The sequence below is a fragment of the Argiope bruennichi genome, chromosome 11 (assembly GCF_947563725.1).
Source record: "Argiope bruennichi chromosome 11, qqArgBrue1.1, whole genome shotgun sequence".
In the NCBI taxonomy this organism is placed as follows: Eukaryota; Metazoa; Arthropoda; class Arachnida; order Araneae; family Araneidae; genus Argiope; species Argiope bruennichi.
Genome location: NC_079161.1, coordinates 27411545 through 27438683, shown reverse-complemented (window position 1 = coordinate 27438683; position 27139 = coordinate 27411545). Strand labels below are relative to the sequence as shown.

General features: G+C 27.8%; 1 protein-coding gene across 2 annotated transcripts in view; it reads right to left on the bottom strand.

Moving 5' to 3' along the window:
• The window catches only part of LOC129956876 (uncharacterized), a 101479-nt gene extending 77524 nt beyond the window's left edge, over positions 1-23955 (bottom strand). For both annotated transcript variants that reach the window (XM_056068854.1, XM_056068855.1), the window contains exon 1: positions 23825-23955. In XM_056068854.1, the coding sequence (XP_055924829.1) occupies positions 23825-23873 (49 nt within the window). In that variant the 5' untranslated portion in view covers positions 23874-23955. The remainder of the gene's footprint in view (positions 1-23824) is intronic.
• Positions 23956-27139: the final 3184 nt, after the last annotated feature.

Here is a 27139-nt window from a genome sequence, read left to right as displayed (position 1 = left end):
GATTCGAACACTGACCTTCCTCTGACCTTGAAGAGGATTTTGATAAAAATTTAAGGTAAAAATGTCATCAAGATTGTACAAAACTGTAATTTTGTATAAACGAACGTAAAATAAATATTCATTTTTATATATAATGATATGGCAATTAAGTAAAAACATTAAATAACAAAATGCCAAAATGACTTGGAATGTTTCAATATCTTAAATACCCCTTATATTATTGCGGGAATTGAAATAACAATAAATCTCCCAAATAAGATATGCTAATCTTATTTGGAACTTCAATAATTTTGTATTTCAAGTGGTTAATTAACTGTATTTGTAATGCTACTTTTTCTTCATCAATAGTAGCATCTCGAGGTGAAAAGCATTCGAGTTCACGCACTCCGGCAACCCAACATACACTAGCATCATCGTTTCGTTTATTTTATAACCGGCATTAGTTACTAGAAAAGTATGAATAATTTTATGTGAGGCTATTTTAAAGCAACGTGGGGACTATTTTCAGAGGTACCTCATATTATTGAAACGATATCATACGACGAATATAATACATGTATCAATCATTTTAAAAAATTCAAATAAATAATTTGTACACAAATTAAATCTCAATATAATTTTTACTTTCTCGTATATGAGGTATGCAGAAAGAACTGTAACCATAAAAAAAACTTGAGTTCGAAATTTTGATGAATATGCCATTTCAATTCACCCCGAGTTCAAAAAATAAATTTTTGGTATTATGTCTGCCGGTTTCTGTCTGTCAATGAGAAAAATAATACAAAAGACGATAGTTCTAATTTTAAATAAGGAAAGTGTGTAACTGTAACAGTGTAAAAATTAGCTACTGGCTCATGATTAGTGAGTGTATTGACCATAAAATATTAAAAATGCATCATTTGTTTTTTGAATTTCTAGAATTGTTTATAAATACATTTCTCACGTTAACTATATTTCAAGAACTACTTCTTCACTTACTCCTAGATATATACTTCTAGAATTATGTACATTTCTGGAACTGTTTACATGCATCCTTTCATGAATTATGCGAATTCCTAGCATTGCTTCTTGAATTACTCCTAGATATGACTTCTAGAAAAATGCATATTTGCGGAACTGTTGTTTCTAAAAAGAACTCTTGTTGGAGATTATGGGGTAACATCAAAATTAGAATGACATTTCTCGAATTAAATATTCTTACTGTCTACAGAAACATTCGTGACAGAAAAATGCCCGAAAGAAGAATTATAACGCTTGAAGTATAGCAATTTATCTTTAAAAATTTTATTCTTTAGAAATTAAATTTAAAATTCTTTATTTGTTTTATAATCTTACTCTCTAGGATTCAGAGAAAAGAAAATAAAGTATGTTCGATGTTGTTTGCCCTAATTTAGTGCTATTGCCTAGTATACAAGATTTTTGTATTCGTTTATACTTCAAAAGGACTTCCATATCTAAGTAGATAATATATATATGTATAAATAAATATATCCTATAATTTCCTCGAGTGATTTTGTGAGTACAATGCTTCAAAGATATAAAAACCTTTTAAATTCAATTTTTACAAATAAAATATTTTTACAATTATCCAACTAAAAATCAAAATAAATTTCGCCCTTTACTTTCCTTTAATAACCATAAAACAATCTGGTTAGATTCAATGAATTTTTTTTAACTAAGATGGAACAGATTAAAATTAAATAATCTACTATTTATTTGATTTTATTTGAATGAATTTTATTGCATCAATTTCACGGTTTAAACAAATTAATTTGGAGAGATATGACTTAGGCTGAAAATCATGAATTTTGAGAGATTTTTACATCATTTTACTAGCTTATTACAAAACAAGAAATAATAAGTTGCCAAAACACGTTACGACATGGTTAAAAAAAAATTGTGTTATGAAAACAACTCCACAGGTAAAAGCAAATCAAACGAATATGTTGGAATAAAAATTTAGGTCACGAAAGTGCGACGTGAAAAATATATTAAACAGATCTTACAAAAGATCCACAGAAGAAAAATGATCTTGCAAGAAAGAAGGTTAACGACATACACACAAGGTTTGAAGCTGATGTATTTTAAAAAAAAATCTAAGAATATTCGTAATTTGAGTTCTTGGCTTATTTTTAGAACGAGACACTCAATGACCAAAGGATACTTGCCTCCGGGCGCTGTGCTTCTTTGTTCCATCTTCTGAAGTTAAAATGTATTCGCATGCAAACGATTTCTATCAAAGGTTAGTGTGCCGAGTGAAAAGAGGTTTAGATTAAATTGATTCGTGAATCAGAACGTTGATTGTAAGATAAAGCAATTTGTCTTTTTATGAGAAAGACGAATCACAATGGAATGGCAGACCCATTTTTATTAGTTTGTAATTAGCTGTTAAGACAAGCATCTTCATCTAGAGAACCGATTCAGTAGAGAAGAGTTCAGGTGTTATTTTCATTTTATAAGTAGTTTAAAAAGAAGTTTTAAATTTATTAATAAAAAATGAATACAAACATTTCAAAAATTCATTAAACTTTATTACAAGTTATTCTTTTTTTTTTCTTTCATTTATTTCATGTAATACCAGATTTCCAACCTCTAAAAGAGCAAACATATTTAAAAAAACTGTTTTTTTTCAAATAGTGTAACATAATTTCTCAGATGATAAAAAAAAAGCAAGAAATATAAAAGTATATTAATCTTAAACTATATTATAATTGTATAAATAAAATTTTAGAGACAAAAGCATTTTAAATTATATAAATTCTTTCAATTCATATAAATCATAGAAGCAGAACACGATTTATGATTTATTGAATTGTAAATAAATATCGTTTAACATTATTAAAATTCGCGATGAAAGAATTCTTAATTTTTACGTATCATTAGCTTAAAAAAATCGTTTGGCAGAATTTTTTCTTATCCACAAAACCCAATAATAACACGTAATTAATTTATACAGCAACAATGATTAATTTTTTCATACTCTTTTCAGAATATTCTTTAAAATGTTTTATCAACATTACACTGTGTATTCATGCAGACTCGTCCATGTTTGGCTTATTTAAATAATTAGGCAGTTTATTAATAGTTCGTATATCTAACACAAATTTGATAGGAAAAAATTTCATCAGATTCTTTTTTAATAACAAATATTTTTAATTTATTTTCCCGTATCCATTTATCCTTTTAGTGTTTTTTTAGCTAAAAAGAAAGTATATCTCTTACATAAAGTATCTCTCTTAGTGGTGGACTTTTAACCAGACTGATGAAGCCCTGGGAAGATACAGATAGGCCGATTTCAAAAAATTAGCCTAATTACTAAATAAATACATTTCCAAAAAAGATACAAATTATGAATTATAACATATTGAGATAATATTAGGTCTTTGTCAAATATGATTGATTAGATTCTCATTTGTTTCATTACGTTCACATAGTTATTACAGTACTTATTTACACAAAAGTCTATGTCAATAACATTGTCTAATATGTGTACTAATTATGAGTCCTAATAAATTTTTTAAATATACATTTGCACAAAGCTATCAAAAAAAAAATAGTTCAAAATATATCATTAACATGCCGATAAAATGCGTTAACATGTGAAACTAAATTAAACAGTTTATCAAAAAAAAAAAAAAAAAAGGTGTCGTACAGCTTATAGCCCACGATCACAACACGCCTGAATCAGCCACTTTCCCAATAACCTTTTAGAATAAAATAATTTTTAAAAAAATTGTGCATTATAAAGTTAATTATGTTATTTTTTATAATGTCTCTAACAAACAAAAATAAAAATTTAATTGAATATGATTTTATATTTAAGCAAACTACAAGTTTTTGAACCAATACGTCTGAACGATACTCTCTAGTTAGGCTCCAAACGATAGGTCTGAACGATACTCTCTAGCTAGACATATCCAAAATTGATCGTCTACTCTATCTGTAGACAAAACAGATGTAATGCTATAATTGCTACATCAAAATCGTTTTGTTTTGAACCACAGACAAAACAATATACATTTTTACGTAATCAAATGGAAGCAAATAGATGAACTTGAGCGTCCTACACCTATGTCTTTTTATTCATTCTATAGCATTCGTTTTTTTTTTTTTTTCGTTCTTTTATTTCACTAATAGAGAGCCCATAGTGCGTGAACTGTTGATAGCAGATGCTGGAAGATTCAAGCTTCAGTGATTTTCCCGCTTTTTACACTTTCACGGCAACAATTTTTAATCCCCCACGCCCTTCTTTTAGAATAATCTTAATGGAACAAAAATTGCCGTTCAAGAACGGAAACAAAAGTTTAAAATACTGTTTTTATGTCATTATTTCCAGCCCTTGTGTCAGAGTAAATCAGTTCAGATTTTACCAAAATATATTTTCCAAATTACCAGACAATCAAATACACCGATTCTATATTTTTTTAAAATATGTCCGTAAAATCGTATACAATTTCAAATACAAAATCATCTCGATTTTACGTTTTAATTATAGTATTTTTTGTTAGTCTCTTTAGACTTCAAATATTCACAGAATATTAAAATCCTCAAGTTCAAGTTAATAAAATTTTTATGCTTTCTTTCATTTACTCCACAATATGAGTCATGACTTTTCCTCAGCAGAAATTCAGCTCAACTCGTCATACTCAGGGGTTGTTTTTTTTTCAGAGGTCTTTAAAAAATTTCATAAATAATTTCTTATGAATTATTGTTAATTCTCAGATACGGAAACTTGAAAACCTTTTGTATATGCGTTTGCACGTGCACCAGGAAACGTTTGTTTTGCCGATGCATCTAACGGGACAAAAATTATAAATAAGACCTGATGAAGAATTTCGAAAATGCTCTTATTTTACTGAGTATCCATCCTTTGGAGAGTAAAATTGTTCAAAAGTACTAATCATGGGATCCTAAAACGAAAGCATTTGGTTACAGAACAATAAAAAAAAAAAAAATGTTTAAAATTGAAAAAAAAAGCATTAAAAAATCATCTTAGATGAAAGGATAAATATTTAGCCTTTCATCTAAGAATAAATATACAAGACGCACAAAACTAATTGATTTATTGATTGATTTATAAATTAATAATACCTTTGGAAATATTTTATTGACTCATTTAAATTATATAAATTATGTCATGGCAAACGATTTGTTTATCATTTTCAATTTATGCAGTTTTATTTAACAATATATGACATTATTACGATTTATTGTAGTTATCGACTAAGCATCATGTTTCTTTTTAAAAAATGATTTTTTAACTTAAAGATTTATTATTTAAATAATTTTTTAATATATTTCCATAAATCCATTCAGAATTATTACTCAAAACTGCGATAACTTTACCGATATAAATAATACTTAAAAACTAATTGCGTTTTTGTTTCGTAGACGAATTGTTTTTAATTTAAAAATGCGAAGAGCAAAATAAATCAAATTCTACAATTTTCATCAATAAATTAAATTTTTCGTAGATATTGTTTTTAATTTTAAAATACATAAAGAAAAAGAAATAAATATTTTTTTTTTACGTAATTTTCATCAATGCATTCAGAATTAATGTGTAAAACAAAGGTAATATTTCCAATAAAAATAATATGAAAATTGTAATTGTGTATTTATAGACATATTGTTTGATTAAAAAATGTGCAGGAAAAAGCAAACAAAAAAAGAAATTTTTTTAAAGTAATTTTCATTAATACATTCAAAATTAGCATGCAAAATAATAACATTTAATTTGATTAACATTTTTCTAATAACATTTCCGATGTAAATAATATATTGAAAACAAATTATGTATCACTCAATTGATATAAACTTGGCCAAAGAAAAAAAAAGAAAAAAGATGCAAAATTCCCGCCATATTGCCCCGCCAAACGATCACACTCAGTGCCCGCGGCGAAATCGGAATGTTTTCACTAGTTAAATCGGCGAAACAGGAAGTAGTTGACCTTGTCTACAGTAACCCTGAAATCGCTTGACTAATCAACTGCTGCCACGTGCGGAAAATAGGTAAACATATCGTAGTTTATATCACTGGTCACTTCCTATTCATTAAAACTTTGGATTTAGCAAATATTTCGGAGAATTACTGAATTATATGGATAAATAATAATTATATTGATGACAGATTTATTTTTTAAAAAAATTGAAATTGATTGAATTAAAATTCAAGATAATATGAATGTACTAGAAAAATGGCGCACTTGGAAATTATTTGTTATAACAATATTTACTACATTGTGCGTTAAATGACACTTTAAACTCTTCGCAAGTAATAATATATCCTATTTGCGCACTGAACTACTGAATATTTAAATTAGTTAAAACTAATTAGAGGAGGAAAGAAAACAATCCTCCAACCACAACCGACTATGTCAATTTTTATTTCAAATATTATTACATGACGTCATATCATCTATGGTTGCCTGTCCTCCTCCAATCAACATTTTCGAAACTACAAAACACTATATCACTGTCCATTCTCTACGGGGATATATCATCGACAAATCCGTTCAATCCCAATCACTACAGCGATTGTGCCAATTTTTGTTTCGTTTAAAAGTTCATAGCGCCTAGATAAGCCATCAACTGTCTGTGCCTCTTCCTCCATTTTCAAATCTCAAAAAGCTACGTTACTGTAAATTCTCAATGGCAAAGAATGATAACAGAGCTCAAGAATTTCAATCAATGTACCAATTTCGTCTATTTTTATTTCATATAATGAGTCCTGAAACTTAGATACCATTATCTCGAAAAAGACCAGTAATTGAAGACTTTGTTGCTACTGGCGATAAGCGAGGATCGAACTCGCAACCTTTGGGTTCGTAGCCGAGTAACAAGACCACTAGACAAAAGAAATTTCTCATGTCTCGTAGCTGTTATCTGGCTTATAAAGCGTCCCCATAACTTAATGTTTGATTAATAAAACACATTGTATGACGTTACATTGTACGGATGGATAAAATACGGGACAATGTGTCACGTTACATTGTACGGATGGATAAAATACAATGTGTCACGTTACATTGTACGGATGGATAAAATACAATGTATCACGTTACATTGTACGGATGGATAAAATACAATGTATCACGTTACATTGTACGGATGGATAAAACACATATTGTATCGCGTAACAGTGTACTGACGAGAAACAGTCAAACTCTACTGACGAGATTTTTAAGATAGAAAAAAATATTATTTCTATACAGAAGAATTACTATTTTTATCAAGAATAAACACTGATAAAAAAAATGATACTAACTGAAGCCAAATGATTATATAAAAGAAATTTGTGTTCTTAAGTTCTATTTATTAATTTAATTTCAGAATTATTTAGGTTTTTATTTTCAAATTCTTCTGTTGATTTAGCAAGAATTTCGGATATGAATATCAGAATCAGAATAAACCATACAAACCTTAATTGAGTTCAGATTAACAACTGAAACTAATGAGAAATGATTCTCATTATTTAATTTTTTTCAATCTTAGCTATTTGAATTTAAAAAAATCGAAACAAATAGGCTTACACCCCAAGATAAATGTTCTTGTGGAAAAGAATAGTAACTGGAAATACGACAGAACTATTAATAATTTCAAAAAAATATGCAAATGATTCTAAAAGTGAAAGTTCTTTTACGCTTGAAAAAATATATAATCTTTATCCCTTTCAACATATAATATTTCATGCCATTTAGGCATCATGAAATGTGGAAATAGCAGAGCTATCATGCATGTAAAAGAAATATAAAAAATACCAACCCCTGCTAAGGCAATTGCAGAATAAAGAAAAGATCATAATCAGCCATTTTGTTCTTTGACAGACAGAACACATAGTCGTTATAAAAAAACATAATTCAAGTAACAAAACAGGATACATGAGTGCTGATGTAGAATAACACTTTGAAAACTGCATAATAATGCTTAACGCTTCCTTTTATATCCATTTTATATATGATAATGCTAAGAATGCATTTTATAGCTGTCGTAAAATGAATGGTCTAGAATTTCAATAGGTATTAATATAAATAAAAAAAGTATGTTTTTCGAATGCCAAATAAGTTGGTTAAAGAACAATAATTAATGATTAGAATTTTATTTTTTGATATTTTATAAACAGGATGTTTACTTTAATTGTGGCTCAATAGCTAATTTCTAAATCGTTTGAGCTAGGCGTGTAAATCCAATTGGAAAAATGCTGCAAAGGTAGTCGTCTCAGTCAATAAAAACGATACGAAATCTAAATTACGTAAATTTCTATATAAAGACTTCCTGTTGCAATGCTTCTCCTAACAAGATTTCGGAAAAAATTCTTCAGTTCTTTATCGATTATGATCCTTACTCTACTACTCCAAATTACTCTAGCTATTCTTTTCACAAGATAGAGTAATTTTGTCTGGATTTTAACTGGCTTGAAATATGTTGTTAGAAATGTAAAAATCTCGGGAGAGTTCGTTAATGGCCCATCTAGCTCAAAGGAGGTTGAAATTTTCATTTCGCTATAACTTTCTTAATACTGAAAATAGAAAAATGAATTCAAATAGCCAAATTATCGCCTCATTAAGACGAACAACTTTTGTACGTAAAGTTTTTCGATAATTGGAATATCTTAGACGTTAGGGGCTCAAAAATGATTTTCAAACCCTGATTTTGACTGTTTCTGACATCTCCGTCTGGTTAACTCTCCTTGCTGTAGCTGTGGGGAGATAGAATCCCCAATTCACTTGAAACCGAATGCTTACTGACTCTCTCGTGGCACATGAAAACGCCAGAAATAAGTCTCGAGGAAGAATGGTACAAGAGAGTTGCATCGAATACCCTTTCACGCGGCAAGATTCACTCCATAGTAAAAAATCATATTCATAAATACCAAGGCCTCTTCAAAACTACACAATAACTGAGATCAAAATGCCACTTGTCAAATTAATTGTCAATTTAATTATTCTTGTCCTCTCCATTCAGTTATTACTCCACCAAAAATTGAATACAGTTGTGTAGGATTTGACACCGATGGGATTCTTCGGGAGATCCCTGGATGGTTTGTCGTCTCTTTCTTTCTATTTCTTTTTCTTCCTTTCATCTTGTGCTCATCCAACTGGTTAGATAACTTAATGTTATAGGCACCGGGGTACAGGATGGCGTTACGTTTCTAACATCAACAATTTATGTTGCCAGATAGTAACTTAGATGTAAAGAATTTTGCATTTTGTTCTTAGTTCTTATTAATTTTTTTTAAAAAATTACTCCTTTCTATTTTAAAATTGTTTTTTCTCTAATTTTTTAGAAATGTTTTCTTTTAATTTACAAACAAGTGGTTCAAAAGAATGCTATATATAGAGAAAATTTTATAAACAAACGAATGAGTTTGCACAGTAGAAAATAGAATATCATTAACTTACATTAAAACAGTGAAAGCAAATAATAAAAGAAGTACAAATATTTAAGCTTCTTTAAAGTTATGAAATGAATTTATTTTCATGAAAAAATTACAGTAGAAATATTTTTATTAAAAATTTCAAACAATTTAGTTATTAGACACATGTTTGGAACAAAAACCTAATTTCATAAAACAATGAATTTTGCCGAGATAAAACTCAAAAAGAAAATAAATATTTTTAAATTGAGCAATAAAAGGAATATACATAAAAAGTGCTTGAAATATTAAAAATATTACAGAATTATTAAATAAATGAAAATTAATCGATCTCAAGAACAATAAAATTCGATTGCAAAAAAAGATTAAATCTGCTTTTCGGCGAAAATGTGTCATGTCTGATTTATTTAAATGCAGGAAAACATTTTTAGATTAATCATGAATTATTTTTCTTATTCTGTGCTTTATCCACTAAAAATAACCTAAAATAAATAGATATTTGGCCTTAACTTTTATATATGTTATTTGTTTTATTCTTACAAAAGTCGATGCAAAGGTTTGAAAATGCTTGAAATTTCTTTTCTTAATTAAAATTTTGATGCATGATAGCGTTGCCTTGAAAATTGTCATTGCATAAAATAATCTCAGAGCTGAAAATTTCTTCATAAAATGTCTTTTCCACGGCTGAGTGATTTTTCGCTTTAAAATAAAAAAAATTTAACACGAGAACTTTCGTACTCGAGTAAGAAACGGATGTTGGAAAAAATAGTAAAATGAATCCATTTCTGTTGCTTTTTTAAAGCATATGGGATTTATAATAAATCCTTTGTCACTATAAAATGTTAAGCAAAAGGATTCTTATAATTAGGACTCTTTTGCATGCCATTATAGTTAAGTTGATCAAATAAAAATTATTTTCTCAATGTTGAAAGCAAATACATATAAACAAAGTTGCAATTCTTTTAACGCGAAATAAAATAAATAAATCTAATCGATTTTTACATGATAGTGTTTATTGGCTGATATTTAACTGTAAACAGCAACTTAATGAAAAATTCACCTAAAACAATCATTAGGCCTCCTGTTTGACCTGGAATTATCAAACTTTTAGTTAGACTTTCAACCAAAAATCAACCAAAATTTTAATGTTTTCATAATGACTTCAGAGCATATTATCGCACAAAAAACGTTTTTAACCCACTTTAAAAATATAGGGGGAAAAAAGCCATTCAGTTATACTAATTTCATCTTCTTATTATATTTAACAAAATTTTAAGAATAATTTAAGAAATTTTGCAACAATATCTTTCATTGGAAATAATCTTTTTCTTGTTTTAATAATTGGATTTATATTCATGAACGTTGTACCGATATTAAATACTTTCTTTATGTACATTGCTATTTTCATAAATTTTAAAAATAAATCAATGATAGATGAGATAATATCAATCGTAAACTCTTATAATATTATATGGTTTAGGATTAGAAGTTCAAATGTTTAAAAATACTTCTAGAACGCTAGATGTGTTGCCACACCAAACTTCATTTTTTAAAAAAATTTCCTGAACGGCTAAAGAAAAAGATTATATAATATTAAATTTTTGTGAGTGTAAAAAAAAATCATACATTAAACATCTGAACAATCACATAGTCTAATTCATTGTTATATGCTTTATTTAAATTATTTTCTTAATTTCGGATTGAAAATTTAATTTTCGAAAGCTTCTAATTAATATCATAATGTTATCAATTTTAATTTCGAATAAAAAAAATTTAATTTGGGGACAACTATCACTTTTTAAATGCAATGAATGACCAAATTTGAATGAAGCAAAAAAGACTTGGAGACAACATAAATTGTAACTGATAAATAAATCGTTTGCAACGACTTATTTAAATAATGTAAATGATTTAATTGTTTGAGATGGCATAATTAGCGTATAAAATATATATAAAAAATCAATAATATGTTTTTATGAAAGGATATATTCTTTTTAATGTTTTTTAGAAGTCTCTCACATGTCTAGTGGACTTTTGATGAAACAATTTTCACACGGAAACTTAAATGAATTTAAAGATGGCGTCCTTTTTAAATATTAATCAGACACGTATTTTTATGGTTCAAATTCTTAGATTGGCACTCTAAGACAAGAGAATTACTGTCACATGCTTGGATACTAGTCATTATACAATTCTCAGTTCTAGAAAAAAAAAAAAAAAAAAATATTTAAAAAAAATATTTCTAGCAATTCTTGGAAAGTTTCTAATGTATCCTAAACATTTTTTAGAAATCTCTTGAATGAATTAAACAACAACAAAAAGGTAATTTATGCAATTTTTCGTTTAAAAAAAATGTGAATGTAAGTGCATTTTTGATAAAGCGAAAAAATATTAATGTCTTTCAGAACATCATACGCTAGCAAAATTGGATTTTTAACTTTGCTGTTAATTTAATACAAATGTAAGACACGTTTACAACTTGAACTTGATTCGCCTTGTCAAAGTGTATAATGAATATAAAATTTGTCGTGTCGAAGTTAGATACAATGAAACAAACTATACAACTAAAGTATAAACTTAATAATATACTAATATAATTCAATATATATATAATATTCACAAATAACTGTAATATAATAAACTATAATATATAGCTTATTTATATTTTATAATGATATAAATTATTCATATACAAAATAATTATATAATAATTTAAGTTGTTTTATTTTTTTATTACATATCCTCCAGTTAGGATGCTTTTATTCTAAATTAGAAAATGCTTTCATATGCCCATGACATTACCAAAGACCAATATCTGGAAAATATCGCTATTCTCCCATGAATATCAGCATTCACATAGTCGCCATTTGGCATTCATCGGATACGAATGTTGACATCCGCTTATTTCGATCATTCAGGGGAACACAAATGTTTTGTTAAATCTTATTTATTTGGAAAATGTCAGTATTCTCCCATGAACGTCAGCATTCACATAATCGTCATTTGGTATTCATCAGATGAGAGTGTTGATATTCTCATATTTCGGTCATTCATAGTAACGAAAATGTTTTGTTGAATCTTATTTATTTGGTACAATGCCTTAAAAACTTGAAAGCTGGCATTCGGACAAAGAAAGTTGGCTTTAAATCAACCATTATATATATATATATATATATATATATATATATATATATATATATATATATATATATATATATATATATATATATATATATATATAAACCCAGCAAAATAAAATTCTTCGCGTTAGTAAGAGAAGAAAAAGAACAATGCTTATAGAAAAAAGTTTAAAAAACATAATAAAGATTCCATCGAAGAGTGTTTAAACCAGAGCTAGCATCATCCGCGTAAAGCTTTGCTAAACAACGACAGTAATGTTGCCATTCGTCAATCACTAACTTCACCTCGGAATTCGAAGGCTATCATTGTGCGAAGGACAGGCAGATTCAGAAAAATGGCGTGCACAGCGGAACTCGTGAAACGTGAAGAATGGAAAGGGGGAAAAATAACCATTTTGCGTGACAGCCGTCTTCCTCTCCGTTTCGTATTTATTTATTACGTTAGCAAACAAAAGAATATGATTATTCAGGAAATCTCTATCGATTTTTTCATCGTGAATCAGTCATTTGATGAATATTTTCAGAATGAAATGGGTTTGATGAAATGCAAAGCTTATTCTTAAAAATGCAAATAAAAAGTTCGATGTTAGTTTTCGAATAAAATATTTGACAGATATTCGAAAGAATTAGAAATTAAAGTCAAAATTCGTTGGAAAGAAAATAGTGCTAAAAAAGAGAATAGAATAAGGAAACTTATTTCTACTTTTTAAGTTCGTTGTTCTTAACAGTTCTTTCTGACAAAATCCTTTTATTTACTACAGCAATAAATTTTATCTCTATTTAATAAAAAATAAACACTACAAGCATTTTGCAATTTTTTCGAATTAAACAAAACAAACAAAAAAAAAAAAAAAGGAAGAAAAGAAAAAGGAAACGCAAGAATTTAGTGAAAAAAATCTCTTTGATAATTATAAATCGTACTCTTTTAATTAAACAATTTGTATCTTAATTTCAATTTAAAGAGCACATTTTTAACTTATATATCAGGCTAAAGTTACAACGAAGCAAATGAGGAACTTGCTTACCGTGAATAACTGGCGATCTAACTTGGTGTCTTTTGAATATAAAATAATAATGAAAATGAAAATAATAAAGGAAGGGATTCTATTTATTTAAAGAAAAACATTCGAGATAAAATCATGGTCATTTATATTACAATTCATCGTTCTGTTTCAATTTAGAACATTTTTAGCGACTGTAACTGTTAACGCAATTTATTTTTATACCTAAATCTATGATACGAATTCGGCCACGAAATAAAGCAAATTTAAATTTAAAATTTTGTTTCCATATAAAAATTTCTATATGAAAAGAGGATTTGCTTATCTTTTATAATGGTACAAGATTATATTTATTTTCAAATTATTTAAATCCCGTCATATTTATTTCTGCATTCTTCAGACATATTTGATCTAAAAAGAACAAAAGATCGAAAAAGATCTGTAGAAAACTATTAAATTTAATAAAGACCAATTTCTCTAACCCTATATAAGAAAAAAAATTCACATTGCTAAGTGCAATGTCATGCTAATAATAAATGTTGTAAATTTATTCCAATTATTGTTGAGATTCAAAAAAACTAATTAGAAAAAAACATTAAAGTTTAAAATAAGGGACATTAAATTACTTTAAAAAGAAAAACGCGAATAAAAATTAATAATTTATTCAATGGAAAATTCCCTTCCTGTTTTCGTTTATGGATAAATTTGATTAACAATAATAAGAAAATAATGCGATACAATTCAAACGTTCGAAATGGAAAATTTTTTATTACATTATCTGTTTGACGTAATGAAAAAACTTGTTTTTATCTTTTTCTTGATGCTAACCTTCAGAATTTAGTTATAAATATTTACACTGGGAAAGAAAAAAAACAACAACTCAATTCTTGAAGGGTTTTCTTCCTATTCCAAGCGTTTGATAATTAATGCTTTTTATAAATGATTTTTCTGGAAGAATCAACGGCAATCAAATTAAAATTAGCATTCGAAATCACTCTAATCCTTTTCAATGCTGTAATTACTTCTAATTTACTTGTTGCACAGCCAGTTGATCAAAAGGACGAAGCAACCGAGTCGTTAAAACTTACGGGATTCGTTGTTTATGATTGGAAAGAATGCACCACGCCCGCTTCCGCTTGAGAACCTGTGGTTACCTCCAGACGATTGTTAATGTAACTAATTAAAGCAAGAATAAAAGTCGTTTGCAATCTAATGACACAGCATTTTAAATGATCAGAATAAGAGATGAAATTTGCTGACAGTAATTATCATTAATTAATTAGAAAAAATTTAAAAGGAATATGATTGAAAATAATTTCTGCTATAATTAATTGTTAGGTAATGACTTTTTATGTCAGAACTCGTATCTTTATTCGTTTCACAAAACATTTGATGAAAAAAAATGCATAAAAATCGTTTGCAGTCTAATGCATAACATTTTAAATGAACAGAATAAGAGAAGAAATTTGCTGACAGTAAATATTATCATCAATTAATAAGAAAGATATTAAAAAGAGTAGGATTGAAAATAATTTCTGCAATAATGAATTACTAGGCAATGATTATTTTTTATGATATCAGAACTCGTACCTTTATTCGTTTCATAAAATAACATTTGCTGAAAGAAAATGAATCCTTTTAGTATTGTATTAAAATAAGTGAAATAATTGGGTGCTGCCTTGAACACAAGCTTTTTTTTTTAAATTAAATTTACTTTCTTTTTATAACTATGAATATTTTTCTCAAATGACATTCTACATTTCTAGGGAACATGTGAATAAAATTTTAAAACGCAAAATTATAATTTGAAAAATGGTATTATTCTACATTTACAAGTTGTTGGTTTATTATTTCACAAACGCATAAAAAAAAAACCATTTGTTTTCGAACTTTCTGCGTTAAACCTTTTATTATTTGTGACAGAATATTATAAATATATATAATAATAAATAGTTTATTGTGGCTGCAAATTTGAAATATTTTTCATTTGAATTTATTCATGTAATAAATTTTTTCCTTTCGCAACAGATCTCGGACTGCTTAACGGCTAATTTTTTTTTACATCTTTTCTAATAAAAAAAGAAATTGCGCGTTTGTGTGTTCGCACTCTACAGGACAAGCCTTTATACCTTTAGCTAATAAATTCGGCACATATTTTGGTGGTTTGGAAATGTTCTAAGGTGCACATTTGTTTTTTTTTTTTTTTTTTTTTTTTTTTGTAATTTTAAACTTTTAAAAAAATAGCAAAATTCTGACGTTCTTCCAGGATTACTGCTGAAATACTATAGTACAAAAATAAATCTTACACCATCATAAAATGTAAAAAAATTGCAACTTTTTATCTATTTTTAATTTTTAAAATTTGTTATATTTTACAAAAATACATTCTATTGTTGAAGTGAAAATCGCTTTCTTTTCAGCTTTGTTACAAAAATTCACTTTCTATCTTTTCTTTTCATTGCTGATATTTAAAATATCTATGATAGAGAAACTCGACCAATCAAACGTCGATTTGTAGATAAATTAAGACCTGAAGATATGGCTTTTCGAAAATAAGATGATTTCTATTTAAAATATGGCTTAGGATAAACATTTTTAAATGAATTACCATTACAATTAAGATTTTATTTTTACCAGTAAGTAATGATGAAAATTTTTAAAGTGCGTTCATTTTTAAACATTGTTGCTCTTTCTTGTAATATGTATAAAGGCATATTATCATTCTTGCAACTTGAAAATGCATTTTTACTGCAGTATACTGAAATCTTGTTGAATCAGAAAACTATTCAGTGAAAATTTCTCTAGAATAAAGTGCAAATAATAAAACGCCATTGCAAATCTTAGCAACTATTAATCCCGGCGGGCAATTTAGTCGCCAAAGATGGTTCAATTATAATTCATCTGTTTCCAGCACGTTTTTGAAAAAAAAATAATAATAATGGCTTTCTTTTTCGACTTTTACTGAAAATACAGCTAATCCGTAACACGCATTTCTTGAAAAATTATGCTCAAAAATAACTTTTCTTACTAAGCGTATCCAAAGTCTCACAATGGATAGCTTATACTGAAGCAAAAGAACGATCATTTCATTTGTCATGTTTACAAGTCTATTCATTCTTGTGACGTAAGCAGCATTTCTACTGCTGCCAGACTACCTTTCACAATTTTGGTAAAAAATGACTTCCTGTCCACGCTGAGTTATTGTCCGCATTAAGATTCAGTGCGAAAGTGAAATCAACTTTTATGTCAGCAAAATCTTTTTTTTTTTTTTTTTTCGCTTAGATGAGTTGGCAATTAATTTCGAAATATTACTGCACGTCTGATGGCATGACGATATAAAAATTTCCTTAAGAAATTAGATCGACTTTGAAAGAAAGTAGTACCTCAGAAAAAAATTAAATTTTTTTTCTGCAGATTTCAGCAAAAAAAGTATCACTAATAATTTTAATAATAAATCGGCGAAAGTTATACACTCCTTATTTTCATATACAAAAACAATATGGCATATTTTGTGTTTCAGAATACAGTGAAGAAATTTGAATAAAAATTTTAAGCGTCTTCTTTTCCACTTATGAAAGCAAAAAATTACTTGAGATTTGTAAAGAGGCTGGAAAAACCACAAACCGAATTACATTTTTACTTTCTCGTATACTGTAGTATAGTGAAAGTATAGTAATCTACAAAATAATTCGAACTCGAGATTTTTAAAAATCCCCACATTTTAGATTTCCCTGAGTTCGAAAAAAACATTTTGAAACAAACTGGACGGAAGAAATTTTGTATAGGTCTTTAGACCAGATTTGCAAATTCCTTTTAAATTCGAATAGAGATCTTGGATATTTTTCCTTTGGCCGACTAAGCCTCAAAATTGAATAACTGATAGATAATTTTGGTGTTATGGCAACGTAACAAATTTCATTTATCTAGCTCAGAATCATCAGGTTAACAGAAAGATTAAGAGACAAATACACAATTAACCTGACGAAATGCTTGGACCAAATAATGATACGGATTTACTATTGTCAAGATAAAATAAAATGCTAAATTGAATTCATAGACCTCGCTGCGTTGTTGATTTATGGATTTCACATGCACGCGCAGAGACAGATAGTCAGACTTCACTCTTTAATAAACTCGAATAAAAATTTTAAATATGGTGTTAAATCACGAAGACAATCTCATCCATCTAGCTCATTTCAATTTCCTCCTTTTCAAGTTATCAGAGTGGTCAGAAATTGACAGATGCACAAAATCTCAAAAATGTGTTATTTTGGACACAGGGAATTCCAATAGAATGAGATGTACCATAACCATCTGATCGAATTTCTTACAAATTACAATATTCTCTCTTTCTCGGTTCAAGAATCGAATCTCAATCCTAGGGCAAAATCAGATTAAGGCAATTCGAAAATAACGGACGGTAGAGGCATAAAAAATAAATAATAAAGAACATTAATTATTGGAAATAAAATAGGAAAAGATATACTGTGTTAACCTAGATAAAATATGTGCTTTAAAAATAGTTAAATACATAGAAATATCATACAAATTATATATATTATTTAAAATGCCAAATGAAAAAAAGTTGAGCAAAATTTAACAAAAATCAATGAAAAAAGATTCAATGAAAACAGCAAACTTTGTTTAGTCTCTTAAACTGGTTCGACACGATACGATATCATTGTAGTTGGCCTTCTAGTCCGCTAAGTAACGTCTACAAATAAGTGGACACCTTCTGAGCTGACATCATCCAACTTGCATTCTATAATTAATCAAGCCAAGGCAGTTATCACCATTAGATTTAACGTTTTAAGGAAGCATGGTTCGAATCTTTCAACTTTCAATCAAGGATATGAAACCGACTGAATTTGTTAACGAAGATGAATTATTTGTAATTTCTAAACTCGAAACCTGTAAACTTAAAGTTGAAAAGGTCAAAGATTACGACCTTTTCCTCATTTTAATTAAAAAGTTATTCCATATCTATTATATAAGAAAAAAAAAATGCTAATATTGCGTTTTATTCGCTTCGTAATTGGTAGATAGCCAGTCACCTGATACATGACATTTGAGGTTTGTTTTATCATGATTGTTTGAAATATTTAATGAAAATTGTTATGTCGTAGTAAGTATTTATATTGCACTTGAATGTGAAATGGTGATAAAGAAAAGCTTTAATTAACACCAAATTAACAGCAAATGAGTTTAAAACAATATTATTTATTAAGTCTACTTTTAGACATACCGTTTGTGGCAACACTGATGAATAGCCTTCCGATTTTTTTAAAAAAAATTTCGAGTAAATTTCTTTTCGGAAAATATACGTTTTCATCATGGAAAAATTAAATTTCCAGTACTGAACAAGTGACCAGTGGAGTTCAAAAACTTACTAATTTCAACTGACGACCATCACGTACACAGTATCGGACAACATCAGAGTTGGAGAGCGATACATTATATTTTTTACATTACGGAGAGTACATTTTTCATTTTTAGGATGATACATAATGTTATTTCTGGTGGTACAATTTTTACAAAAAATATTAAATAACCAAAAGGAATACATAATGGTGCTCTTTTTAACATTTTTTTTAATATAGGTACTCGCATTGTTCGAATAAATACACGAAGAAATTTTTCGCACATATTTTAGACAAATTTATTTTATTATAAAATATAAAAATATCAAACTATTATAATATTTTTGTGCGTTCTAAAATGATCATCGTCTCTAAATAATCGAATAAGATTAACTATCTTCGAAAAGAGCCAAAACATAGCCTTCCCTCGATCGCTTCTTTAAAAGCGCCAGTCTGCATGTGAACAAAAATTTAAGTAGCAGACGATAATATATTTTTTATGGGAAATAAAAAAACTTTGAAGCTTGAGTATCTTATTTGGAAGCAAAATTTCAATTCATATTTAAATTTAATTAATAATCAAATCATCAAAATACTCAAATATTGTATTGTTCAGTTGAGTTCAGCGTTAAATTTTAAAATATCAGAAAGTAGCTGAAAAATCAATAACAAGATTTCATCTTTAAAAACATGGTAAAAATCGATTTAAATAAGAAAAATTCTTTACATCTTTAAAAAAAAAAAAAAAATGGAAATTTAGAATACAGAATAAAATACAAAAAAGTTTGTAACAATTATTTTTGTTATTAGAATTGTTTTGGAAGCGTTATCATACAGGTTTTTAATTTCTTTCGGTTCCCCTCCAGTTTTCGAAAGAATCCCCTTCCCCCTTTCGGTTCAAAAGCGAACAGTGACTCCAGTTCATTAGGTCAGTGTTACCTCTCATCTTTGAAACCGGTTTTTAACACGACTGAAAACCGTTTTTCCTTTCCATCGAAACAATTAACATGTTTGTAAACATTTGTTTTCTCAAATGGCAACATTTTCAACAATTCTTAAAGAATAAAAAATCAATCTTTTTTTAATTTAATACACAAGCCGTTCTGCATCTTTGATTGTATTATAAATGAAAAACAAGTTTTGCAGTTCATAATTTACTGAAGAAATACAAATGTTCTGTATTTTGTTGGAAACTTACATTTTTTTCCCCCTCGATGTCCGGCAAATCCCAAAAGCTTTTATCGAATTTTATGCTTAGTTCGGCTTTTCTGTCAGAACTTTAAATCAGGCTGGGCAATTTATTTTTATTAAACATATAAGTGATAAAGTAAAATTTGATTAATTCGAATATTTTAATTCTAATTTTTTCCGTAATTCGAGCTTTTTTCCCCTCTTGTCTATTGGAATTTCCTTGTAACATAACCCTATTAACAAAAGAAAATATATAATATTTAAACGGTGTATGACATTCTAAATGTTGGACAATATCATCAAGCTATCGTAATAATATTGGACTTTTTATACTAATACAGAATATTATATCTATAATTTGAACTCATTTTGACTTGTACGAAGAAAAAAAATTGTAAGAAACTGTATCAATTTCTGAATTATGGTCTTCAGTTAAATGCGACCTCAGAGGGTCAATACAATTTATTTATTTATTTTATCGACATGATTTTAAGTACCATAGTGACTTTTACAAAACATAAATGAATAACTTAATGTTTTTCCCTAGGATTATTCATTTTTTTTTTTTGTAGAAAATATTTGATTAAAGAAAGTAATAAAAATTTCTCATTTTATAAAAGTGTTTTGAACATTTTAGATATAAATTATGTTACATATTTTGAAGTTCTTTTATATAACTGTTATGTTATGTTTTATATATTATTTGTTAAAAAAAACTTAATTTTCTTAATAATAACAACAATTTCCAACTTATTAAAATTGTTTACTGTTTCTTTGATAACTATGTATTGCTAATTTTCATAACTATCAAACAAACAGAAGTATAAAAACTAAACATTATTCGATACATTTATTACAAAAATTTTCATTTCCTCTCTGTGTATTAATTCCAATTTAAATGATTTTCTTAAAATTTAATGAATAAGTAAATTAAATAAAAACAAAGTTAAAAAACCAAGTAAAACACACACACACACGAAAAAAAGTATGAAACATATTATTGAATCCATAAAAAGGAAGTAAAGGTACATTCCATTAACCTAAAAAAAATGAAAACTTTAAATTAAATAAAGACGTTTAAGAAGTAGAGGTATTTGTCTATTTATTTAAAACTCTAAAATAATAAAAGTTGGGGCAAAATTTAACAAAAATCATCAAAAAGGAACTCGCTAAACTTGCCAGCCTTTTAGCAGCTATCTACTTAGCCGATTAGAGAATGCAAGCCATGGTGAACCTATGCATGAAAAAGATGCAAAATTTCGTTGTCCCAAGTGCTCGCATTCGTAAAAACAAATAAAGCATTAATGATATACAACAATCTTTTTTATATTTTTTAGAAATTTTATAAAATGCTTCAATTTCTATAATGGAATTTCGAATTATTATTATTATTGTCTTATACCTAATGTCACATTAGCTCCCAAAATAATTAGCGAGAATCACGCAGGTAGGTGCATGATAAAGTTTTTGGACACACAAGGCTGCTAAATGCAATTCAAAATGACTTTAAAAATGAACTACTATTAATTAAAATTGATTTCCTCTCTATCTATTTCTACAAATAAATAAATAATACTTTTTATTTTTTTTTAAGCTGACATTTTTAAACGCAGTTTTCAATAAAAGTCACTCTTCATTTTATGCCGAAAAAGCACTTTTCCAATCTATGTAACACCTGGTGCTTTTATTTAAAAGAAAAAATACATTTTTATGGGATAAAAATAAAAATAAAAAAAATATGGTAGACATTTTTATCAATAAATGCAAGCTAAGGCAAGTTACTTCAATTAATAAACAACAATCATAAAATTGAATTCGAATCGATTTCTTATGTTCGACTGGCATAAAATAAACCGCGTTTTAAAATAATTACAACTTAAAAAATTTGAGCGAATTTTTTTAATTACAAATCAGTTCTCCATTTTATTAAAAGTGGATTGAAGTTGAATTTTCTCATAAGACCTCAAATACAAGTTGTTTTTTTGCTGGCAAACATTTTTAATAAATTTTAATTATACTTAATATTTCATTTCAGTCATAATGATTTCAGCGATTTATTATATACCGAAAGAATCCATTCATTTAAATTATTCTTCTCACTTTTTCTGCTTATTTTTTATAAAAAATACTATAAACAAGTACGAAAATGCCATAAAATAATACATTTTTTTTTTTTTTTGAATAAGTAATTTACACTAACAGCTTTTCTTCATGGTTTAACAACAACAACAAAATGGCGATCAATAATTATTTCCGCATCTTATGTATGAAAGGATTTTATAAGAAAATTATCGTTTGCTGAAAACTACATCTTTCACTCAACAATTAAAAAATAAATATTACAGAATTATGTTTTTTTTTTTTTGGTGGCTTAGCTATGAAAATATATGACAGCTAATAAACTTGCTTTCTAACGCTGAAAATAAAATACTGAATTCAGTGAAAAAGATTTTCAATTAATTGTTCCCTATTTTAATATAGAAATAAAATAGTCATTCGAGATATGAATAATTTAAAAATAATTTTAATCAAATTTTATCATTTAAATATATGAAAGATTTTACAGCCTCAATTAAAAAAAACATCAATGGCAAAATTTACTACTAGTCCATTAAAAGATCACATTTTTAAACACTCGTAGAAAGTGCCCCTTTAAAAAAAAAAAAAAAAAAGTGGGGGGGGGCAGATGTATGCTGGCTTGCAACGAACAACAGGTGAAACAAACAGATCACATTTTTCACTGTTTCGAAATCTACTTCCGAAGAAAAAGCATTCCAAAACAAATAGGTGTGGCTCACTTTTGATGTATATATGGATTAATAAATACCCGGAAATCTCTAAACGAAATGTTTAAAATGCAACACTTAAATGAGAATTAAATTTTTAAAATTTAAAAAATAAAATTCATATTGGTCATTTTTAGAATTTAAATAAAAAAATGCGAATTTATCTTAAAAGCATTTAAACTGGTATTTATCCAATTTCTTGAATTTAAAAAATCGTTTTTTTACTTCAAATTGAAAAAGTAGCATCATTTGTTTTATTGCTTTCTCAAAGCGAAGGAAAAAAATTTTTATATATAAACCGTTACAGAAAATTTTTTTAAATTTATCAAAAGGAACTTGAATGCCCCGTTCTAATAAAAAAAAATTATAATTAATTACTGTAATATAAACTAAAAATTTATAATATATTAAATCGCACATATATTGGTGAAGATATTTTTATTAAAATAAATGAATCGGCGAAGAACTGCGACAGAAAACAGAACAAAATGAAAATGAGGTTAAAGGGCGTATGCCGCAAGTGTGCGCATGTGCACCAAAAGGCTGAAGATTTCTCTCAATACCATTTTTTTAACGTATAGATTAATTAATACCTCTATCCAAAATTAAAAGAGAACGAATATTTTTGTTTTACACGATTTCGTTTATTTCTGTGATATAAATACTATCGAAGCAAATAATAGAAGTTTTAAAAACAATAAAACATTTTAAAATATTTCTTGAAAAGGTGTTTTGTTATTTTAAAGCTACAAAAAAAAAATTGATATAATAAAACTATTATGATACTTCCAAAATAAATCGATTATATATGATTTTGGTTGGATTCGAATCGAAGATTTAGAAATAGAAGAAAACTCGCGCGTTTCGCTGAAAACAATCCCAATTAATGAAAACATTTTTGTTTTGAAAATCAAAACAAACGATTTATAAATAGGATAGTTTCTGAAAAGAAACTTATTAAATTACTTACCAACGGCGAAGATCAAAAATAATTTCGCTATCATGATGGTATCCACCATTCCAATTGCGCAAAAAAAAAATAACTGTCCTTCTGACAATTGTTCTCAGAACACTAATCATAAACAGAACGCTCAGAAATCGCATTCGGGTTCTCTGTGTGACGTCACCAGCTGTTTCTTTTGTTTCTTGTTTGGTCACGTGCGTTTCGGCCAATCGGATCAGTCAGCGGCCCGACGCATGCGCATGAGGACGCGGATGGCACATAATTTGTACCTAAACCTACGTGAAAGGGAAAACTGATTTTCTACATAAACACAGTGGTGATGCAACCAACAGGTTTGGCCGAACTTTCTCTGGGTGAAAATGGTTTGCTTAAAAATTGCTGAATTGGGCCTCCAAGTTTTGGCGGGAAATATACGATCTATTTTTTTTTTACCCCTCCTTTCTTTTATAAGAAGATTTCCGATCATGATAAAGATAGCTGAAAACATTTTCAGATTTTAACAGTTAAATAACATTAACTTAGATATTTGGGAAAATCCCAATTTCGAACTCTGTTTCAGATTGAAAAAATTATACAATTTTGCTTTTAAATTATTAGAAAATTAAGATTAGAATGAACAATTCCAGTCTATGATACATTGTTTTAAACTGAAAGAATATCCCGATTTTTACATATGAGTGGCTAGAAGACTTGGATTACCGGGGCAATAACCAGGTTTTTGATACTTTGTTTCAGAGTGAAAAAAATGTATCTAATTTGGATTACCTTGGGTTAATTGGAACAATCCTGGTTCTTGATATTTTATTTCAGATTAAAAAATGTTCCGATTTTAATGACATTATGATGTCAACGGTCTTGGCTCCATCAAGAAGGTTCGTGCATACATTAAAAAGAGCATGTGCAAGTGTATAAAAATGATACGACTTTGATGTCTGTCACAATTTGAGATCTAAAAATCGTTTTCTGAGGAAATTATGAACATCATGCATAAGAAATGCAATGTTTTTTAATGGGGCTAAAAGAATAGTAAGGTGATATTTAAATTTATTAATTATTATCACTACAAAGAACAAAAATTTTTTAAACATTTATTTAAGCCCTTGATAATTGCCATGCACATATTTTTTCCAACATCTTCTGAATTAAAAGTGATCCAAATAACTTATTCCCATAATCATTCAAGATGCATTTAAATCTATAACAAAATCTCATTTTTTGCAGTATCTTTAGGTTATTTTCTTGAACCTTTTTATCTATTCCTATATATTTAATAAAAAATTTAGAAAACTTAATTTATATGCATATCCATCTATATTATATGTAACATTCTCACTCAAAGTGTCACCCCCCCCCCTAGATAAATTATAAAATTGCGAAAATATGAATCAAATTCACAGGCATCTGAGGAACAATTTTCAGACTGCAACTGATTTTAAATTAATATTATTGAAATTTTATAAATTTATAGCAAAATACTGAAGCAATCAGGGTGGTTTATGTTTATTGTGTAAATATAATTTAAAATACTTCATTTGGTGTAATAAAATGTATTTCATCAAATTTAGATGAAATTACTAAATTAATACTTTTTGTAACAAAGAACTATTCGTCGAATGCAACAAGTGCATTTTAATTCTTATAAAAGGAATGCTTGGTAATTTTTTGCTTACTTTAATGCTAAATAATTTTTCGCTTAATTGTTTTAATAATAATCTTCTAGTTTTAAATTAATTTTCTAGTTTTAATAATAATTTTCTAAATTGTGATTTTATATTTTCTATTATTTCTTGCACCTCATGCTTTTGTGATTTTCGTTTGAATATCCCGATCATTGACAATTTTTCTTTTTTCCCTTTTTAATATATTAATAAAAGCGTTTTAAGTTTTCATGAATTCTTTATTTTTAGTTTATAATTTTTAATACTTTCATCAAATAATAATTTCGAAAAGTGACATCGTCTTTCTTTTCCGACTTCCCGAGATGTTTATTATGCAAGTATAAAATTATTTTTACTTGATGGAATAAGATATATTTCATCAAATTTTACTAACATTATTTAATTAATGCTATTAATAAGGTGGATGAGCAAGTGTTTGCCAAAGGCGGCTAGTTAGGATTTGAAAAATTTAAATATTTGTCCTTATTGATTTTATATTAAATTATATTTGCTGCTCAATTTTTCTCTCCCCTATAAAGATTCTATTGGCAAGGACAGGGTTGCTCAATTACATCTCCTTTTTAAGTTATACGAAAGCTATTTTTGGACATTTTGGACAATGATGAGATAACTCGAAGATACCCAACCCGCTAATCTGTTCTCCACACTTCTACGCCACAGTAATGTGGAAACGTTTGATCGTCGACGGCAGAATTATGTAACAAATGCAGTGTAATCAGGTACTAAATTCGAGATGTGTTCCTATTATAAGTTGGGAGTACTGCTGTGAGATGGAAATTTAATATTTGAAGTGAGTTGGCGAAAGAAAATGCATTCTAAAAGAGAAGTTTAGTTTAGTTATATTAACGTCTCCATTTTTAAAGCAACACAAGGGCTATTTTGGGATTGACCTTGTAATTTTGAACCACGATCAGATGATGAACGACACCTGAGCTAGCACCCTCCTTCGTCAAACTTCCACACCACAACAGCGGGAGGCTGTTTGCCCCTCTCCCCCCCCACACACACACGGATTAAACGTGCACCAGACCTCCTTACACGACGATTCTTTGGTGGAATCGAGTCTCGAATCTGAAACCTTCCTGTTGCGAAGCCGAGACTTTACCACTAGGCCACCGTGACCCCTAAAAGAAAAGAAAACAATTAAAATACTATCTTTATTCATGATGGCGAAATTGCCTCTGCCTATTTACATCCGCCTATAAAATATAAGTTGTTGCCACTCTATTAAAACAAAGTAATAATTACAAAAAAAGCGTATAAAAATGTTTCATCATGATTCAATTAAAATAAAATATTTAATATTCACAAAATCGTTCTTTTTTTTTTTTTTTAAGTTTGAATGTCCGAATGAACATGCAATTGGTTTTAAATTAATTTCCAATTATTCCCAAATGATCTCTGAGAATCGTGGCTAGGGATAGCTGCTCTGGATTGGAGAAAACCGTTCAATCACGTCACTTAAAGACTCCCTGAAAAATTAGATGCGACAATGTTCGATTCGCTACTTATTTCTATTTGAAACCAGCGGGTCTGAAACTTTCTCGAACCTTCCTAATAAAGGTGTTATCCCTTCTTCCCAACACAAAAATTGTGACCTTGAGAAAATTGTGAATTTCCCGAATTTTCAGATTTTTATTTG